The sequence below is a fragment of the Thermobia domestica genome, chromosome 12, assembly GCF_964235325.1.
Source record: "Thermobia domestica chromosome 12, izTheDome1.hap1.1, whole genome shotgun sequence".
Classification (NCBI taxonomy): Eukaryota; Metazoa; Arthropoda; class Insecta; order Zygentoma; family Lepismatidae; genus Thermobia; species Thermobia domestica.
This window is the reverse complement of record NC_137465.1, coordinates 229,859,483-229,866,044: the sequence shown is the minus strand read 5'-3', so window position 1 is coordinate 229,866,044 and position 6,562 is coordinate 229,859,483. Positions and strand designations below refer to the sequence as shown.

The following is a 6,562-nucleotide window of genomic DNA, read 5'->3' as shown; positions in this document are numbered from 1 at the left end:
AAAGAAAGGCGTTTCGAAGAAAAGTAGGAATGAGGAAAATGAGGAAAATAAAAATTTAATGAGATGTTCCAAAGTTGATAAGAGATTATATTCCATCAAGAATTCGTGACTTTAATTTAGACATGTCATTAAAAACAAAATCTTCAAAGTGAAGAGCTCAGCAAAATATGTTACATGGAAGTTGACAACAACGCACAATGGGGGAAACAGACTTTGGTCAAACGAGACATAGGCGTCTGTGGCGGGGGGGAGAGGGAGTCGCGTCTCCCCCAATATTTTGAAGTACAAAATATTCAATATTTCATTTATTTACTAACGACAGAATAACAAACGAATAAATAATAATAATAATAATCATATTTATTTGGAATATATTATTCAGGCTGTGGAACGATTATAGAAATAGCAGTATTCTTGATATACCTTAGGGGGATCCGTGAAGGTAAGCAGAAAGGTAACAAATGGAATCGAAGATAATAAATAGGTTGGGCTAGGTAGGACAATTTTAATCACTTTCTTCGATGTCCCCCCCCCCCCCAAATTTTACATGCCAGAGATGCCAGTGAAACGAGAATTACTGTTTTGCTGACAATGGTCGGCTACTGAGGTGCGCAATAATTTGGTAGCCTTCCTAAGATATTCGGCGAAACAGGAAAAGGGAAATGTAAACTATTTAGTCAAAGAAAAATCCATATTTATTAGACATCAATAGTAATATAAAAAATATATATAAATCAAAATAAGTTCTTAATTTATGTGACTGAGTTTAAATTAATAATATTCTTGCTAACAATATAGTTCAAAACACAATTAAATATTTTGCGGTTAGAATACCATAAATTTCAGAAGTGTGTTAAATCTGTCTTGTTAAAATGTAGGAATGACGTAAGGTTCTCCAGGTTGAGGAACATCATACACTCCAAGCCACTGTGATCTCTTGGCTAACAAAGCCTTCTGAATTTTTTGGATCTGAAAGTGAAAACAAAACACATCATTTTGTAGAAAAATAAAAGTTACGAGCCAACGCACTAAACACTCTCGCTCTCTCCCATTTCTATAAGTCATGTCATACTTTACTGAATTATATGTTTATGATAAAGGGTGTCCCACAAAGAATGCAACTTTTGAAATGCTCGCCGTTTCTGTTCTAGAAAGTTGGCAGCACTGAACGTTACATGATTTTCATCTGTTGTCTTTGTGGTTAGTAGGTACGGAGTGTTTATTAGCGTGTGATCGTCGTCTGTTTCTATATGGATAAGAATGGAGCGCTTCAGACTGAACAGCGTGTTGTCATAGTGAAAACTTACTACAAATGTAGTGAGCGCTCCGTTCCTACCCATACAGAAAACAGATGACGATCACACTCTAATAAGCAGCTTCATGAATTCATACATAGTCTCCTGAACTAGGACATTACCAAATTATGTTGCTTCTTTTCAACCACATAGTCAAAATTCAAATCTAACTTTTTTACTTCTTCATTTTCCATGTGTGCACTATACGCTTCAGAATTTCATGAATGAATGAATTGGGTGCAACACAATGCCATGAAATCATTAGAAGATTCTGTCATCACTTGCAGCTAACTAGCTGCAAACTGAAACACTTAATGATACTCAACTAAGCTCTTTACCATTATTATTAGAAATACCACAAAGCAGATCAGAAATATGTTAATAAAATTATATATAACGTTATTTAAAATGAATCTCAATCTGAAGATACGTATTTATCGGTAAAGTTTTTAATACGGAGATTAATACGGAGATACGAAAATAACAATAATCAGAATTGAGTGTGAATTGGAGCGTAATTATCACTCAAACTCACCTATATTTCGAGTTAAACTCAATGCTCCCATTTTCATAACGAGTTAGCTCGTGATACGAAAAATGAGTGCGCTCTACTGAGCTAGCTCAAATAAGCGCGCTACTCTGATAATTAGCAAGAAGTCTTTTCTTTCTTTCTTTCTTCTTTCTTTCTTTTTTTTTTTCGATTCAGTGTCTCAAAAGAAGACAATATACTCATCGGGTGTTCTAAAAATGTCACCCACTGACAACAGAGCGCTATTCTACAGGTCAAAATAAAGAGAAAATGCTGTATAACAAAATACTCTCCGGCGCTTCCTTCATTCGTTATCGAGATTCAAAGATTCACTACGTGGCAACGTCGCACATTAACTTTGAACTAGTAGCATTGCTCTACGAATCCATCAAATAGTTACATCGATTGTTACGCTAAGTGGCGCTAGTGTCGACGTCTATTGACTTTAATTGACATCTGAAAAGAATCGAATTAACTATTTGAAGGATTGATATAATATATGCTCTATAGTTCTTCATCTGCGACGTTGCCTCATAGTGCAATTCGCGTCTCGATACGAGGTGCCTAAAGGTATAATAAGTAAATATATTTTTCGCTTTATTTTGACCTATACAATAGTGCTGTGTAGTTCATGGACGCCATTTTTAGAACACCCGATATATACCAGCAATATTCTACTAAAACCGGAAGTGGTAGAAATTTACTGGTCCTTCCGGTTTCAATAATAATCTTCATAGGGAGAAATGGTAAGGGACATCGAGTAGTGTTTTTTTCTTAAATCGCTTCATTGTTCCAATTGTAAGTTTCGTCTCCTCCAACGTATATTCAAACCGAAAGTGGTAGAAATTAACCATTCCCGGTTTCAACTTGCATCGCCATACACTAGTGGGCCTTATAAAATTCTTATTTCCGTTACCCCACTCGATAACTCTTGTAGCAAAGTGAATTTTTGAATTCTGTCTTTGCAAGAGACAGCTAGAAGGATTATTTTGGCAGAGGTCGTTCATGGAATCAATCTGTTAACATCTACACGATGACTATTTACATCCCATCTTCTAGTAGTGAAACATTGAAGAATGCTACAAGTTACACATTGCGCCGTTAGATGGCACCAAATGTCCTCCAGCAGTCGACATCTACCAAACGATATTTGAAATCTCTAGGCGTGTACCTCTTTACTGCATTAGCAGAATTTATTATTATTATTATTATTATTATTATTATTATTATTATTATTATTATTATTATTATTATTATTATTATTATTATTATTATTATTATTTACGTTTCTTCATGATATTTTGAGAATTTTCTTTTTAATAATCTACCTAAAAAGGTACTAAAGAAAATCAAGTGAACAACGCGTTCAAAAGATATTTCAAATTTAAGGTTTCGTCATTTTGAGTTTTCCATATACCATACTTCACACAATCAGAAGCGTCCTGCACGTAAACAGACAAAGGAATAATTTTATATATAAAATGTAAATGTAAATACAGGCTGAGCCAAAAGTCACGAAGGGGTTATAATTGTGAATAACTTTTTATTTATTTATTTATAATTAGTTTCCATTGATACTTCACAGACTTAAAGACCAAGGATGGGGAATTGTTTACGCTTATATGTGGAACATAATCTCAAGTAAGTGTCAGCCTTTATAAACCACACAGATACGGCCCCTGTGTAGCACATGATTGATGGCAGGGGTCAACACTTCTGGTTGAAGTGCCAATTTCTGTATTCGAACTGCATAAGCGAGTCTTTGACGATAGTCTGTGTGTGTTAACCGCACACCATTTGGATTTTGTGATCATAGAGATGCAAATAGATTTTCTGAATTCGCCTAAGTAACGTCCTTGCTAACTCCATCTGACCAGAACGTCTCCGTGTTGAGGTTCCTGCATCCTCAAAACAATGGCTTCCACTTATTGGATGTTGTCCTCTGTACGAGCGTACAATACAGCAGCAAGGACAATATTCGTGCAAAAATATGGGAACTTGGGCTAGAAGTGTTGACCCCTGTTATGAATGATGTGCTATATAGGGCCATTGTCTGTAAGGCTCATAATGGCGGACACCTATCTGAAATTATATTCCACATATACGTGTAAACAATCTCCCATCATTGGTCTTTAAGTCTACGAAATATCAATGAAAGCTAATGATAAATTTTTAAAAAAGCTATTCACAGTTATAAACCCTTCGTGACTCTTGGGTCACCCTGTATTTTAGACGAAACAGATGGAAAAATATAAGTAGATACGCCTAACCCAATTTGAGAATTTCTTATATTTAGAAAATCAAATTCTTTAATTTGAATTAATTACAGGCTATAAAGTTACCCCTATCTTCCAAGTGAAAAAAAAGAAAAAGAAAAAAAGAACAAAAACTCCGTACGTGTTGAAACACTGCTGTTATTTTTAGAAAATGAACAAAGAATGGAACATTAACTTCTTTCTTAGAACAATTATCAGCTTTCTTCCTTGTCACCATAATCAGTTGAAACAAAACACGGAACAACTCTAACAGGACGTTCCAAGTATAGACCACGTAACAATGTTGTTCGATACTTGAACAGAACTTTCTTCTAGAAAAAATCGATATTTCTAAAGCACTAAGTAAGTATTTCGGACACAAGACAGACAATGTTAAAAATAAATCTAATAAACTTATACGTACCTCTTGAATTTCGGATGATAAGTATTGTCTTTCTTGCTCTGGGCTTAGAGATCTCTCCTTCCTCATCTGACCCATTCTTTCAAGCCGACGGAAGATGCTATTCAGTTCCTCTGGGTCAGGCCTATGAGACGAATCAAACATATATGGTGATGCTTGTGGAAATAACTAAAAAAAAAAAGCTACTAAGCAACTTTAACCAATGATGAGCAAATATTTTTAGGAGGGGCAAAGAAAGGAAGTTTAGGAGGGTCAATAACTTATTACAAATAACAATGGTGCATTTTTCAAAATTCCAGCAATACTAACCCCAATTAATGATTGAAGGTTCTCATAATCTGCTGTACTGATTCTCATAAATGAAGTGAAATTCTCGTCTATCAAACTTTTATTTTTTTAATAGGCCTACAAGTCTTTCGAACTAACCCTACTGTTATCAGTTGTGAGATTAGGAATTTTGACCCGGGCCGGATGAATCTTTCAGGGGCTAAATTTGGCCTGTGGGCCGTAGATTGCTCATCACTGCCTTAAACGAATATATACACTAGTAGAGACAAATACCCGCTACGCTGGGTTAAAATCAAGAAAATTAGTAATATGATCCGTTAGTATTACGTTACTAAAGCGCTCTTTGATATTGGTGATTTTCGATCATTTTTATATATCTTACCCTTCCTGCCCCAAGCTACGGGGCTGAATTTGGATTTAAACGGCATCGGAAGTGTCACCGTTTATCTGAGCTACCCCGACAACTATGGATCGGCTCTAATATCGGTCATTTTCGATCAATGACCAGTCATTTTGTGTCATTTCGGCAATTCATTCAATTAGGTATGTCCCTAAAATCTAAAACACTTACTACCTAATTTTAATTACTAACTTCGTTCCCAACACTAAGATAGCAGTCATTTTGGCAAAGTCATTGAAATATTTTTCTTCACTCCACATTTCTGAACCACCCAATGGATCAAAAATTCAACCACAGATATTTGCTTTCGTGTGTAGAATGACATACAAATGTTATCAAATAGGAATTCTGAAACATTCTGATAAATTGCTATGAACTGCCTGCGGGTTCTATAAGTCATAGTACGACTAAATAAATGCATTTAAAATACGTATTATACAACCTTGGATATTTGTGAATAGATAGAGAGTATTACTTACGCATCTCGTTTCTCCCATCCTTCTTTGCGTCTTTGCAGTCGAAGTTTATGTTCTCGATCAAACGGCTGAAAAGAATATAGAAATGTTACAGGAAGAAAAAGGATAACAAATGAAAAATGTATAAAATAAAAAGTAAAAATGCAAAGTTGGTACTAACCATAACAAATATGCTAGGAGAGATGGTGTACATTTGGATCACTCAACAAATATACTTTGCTATTCTTATAATATACAAATACACTAGTATTAATTGCTATTCTGAGGTCAATAATTCTTGGAATAACTTGTATACTTACAAAGCAGGGTACTCTGGTGTAACACATTGATTGTGATAAGATTACACAGACATTGAATACATCGAAAAAGAAGCGACACGAATTATATATATATATATATATATATATATATATATATCGGCCAACAAGCGCATTTAAAAGTCAAATAGGGGCATAAAAATGGGGTCAAAATGAGATTATGTGGAATATGCCGAGAACGAGAAGAGATATCGGAAAATGTTAAATGTACGAAATACTACACATAGTCGTTGCAAAGCAATGAGATAGAACACATTCATGTGAAAAAACAGAACATCCGGAAATGGACTAATGACTCGTGTACAACATTGTCACAATGTTACTGAAATGAGCGAAAAAGGTTGTAAGGAGCAAGAATAAATAAGAAACAAAAACAGAAAATATATGTTTTTGATTTGGGTGCATACGTCGCCCGTATGTGAAAGAGACGCAGATTCATCTCAATGCACAGATGGGAGAACACGCAGAGGATGCAAACGCCGTTCGTATAGGCAACCATCGAGACAGTGGTGCGCAGTGGGTTGCATATATCGCGCAATGGGAACAATGATGAGATGGATGTTGGAAACGAAAATGTGTGT

At 35.2% G+C, this 6,562-nt stretch overlaps 1 protein-coding gene across 3 annotated transcripts in view; it reads right to left on the bottom strand.

The window, feature by feature from the left end:
* Nucleotides 1-706: 706 nt before the first annotated feature.
* Nucleotides 707-6,562, bottom strand: part of LOC145667105 (uncharacterized) — a 57,313-nt gene continuing 51,457 nt past the window's right edge. For 2 of the 3 annotated variants that reach the window (XM_081734845.1, XM_081734844.1), the window contains exons 10-12: nt 5,668-5,732; nt 4,504-4,624; nt 708-969 (exon numbers count right to left, since the gene is read on the bottom strand). In XM_081734845.1, the coding sequence (XP_081590971.1) occupies nt 868-969; nt 4,504-4,624; nt 5,668-5,732 (288 nt within the window). In that variant the 3' untranslated portion in view covers nt 708-867. Of the gene's footprint in view, nt 970-4,503; nt 4,625-5,667; nt 5,733-6,562 lie in introns of all 3 variants that reach the window. The other variant, XM_081734843.1, reaches the window with a different exon arrangement.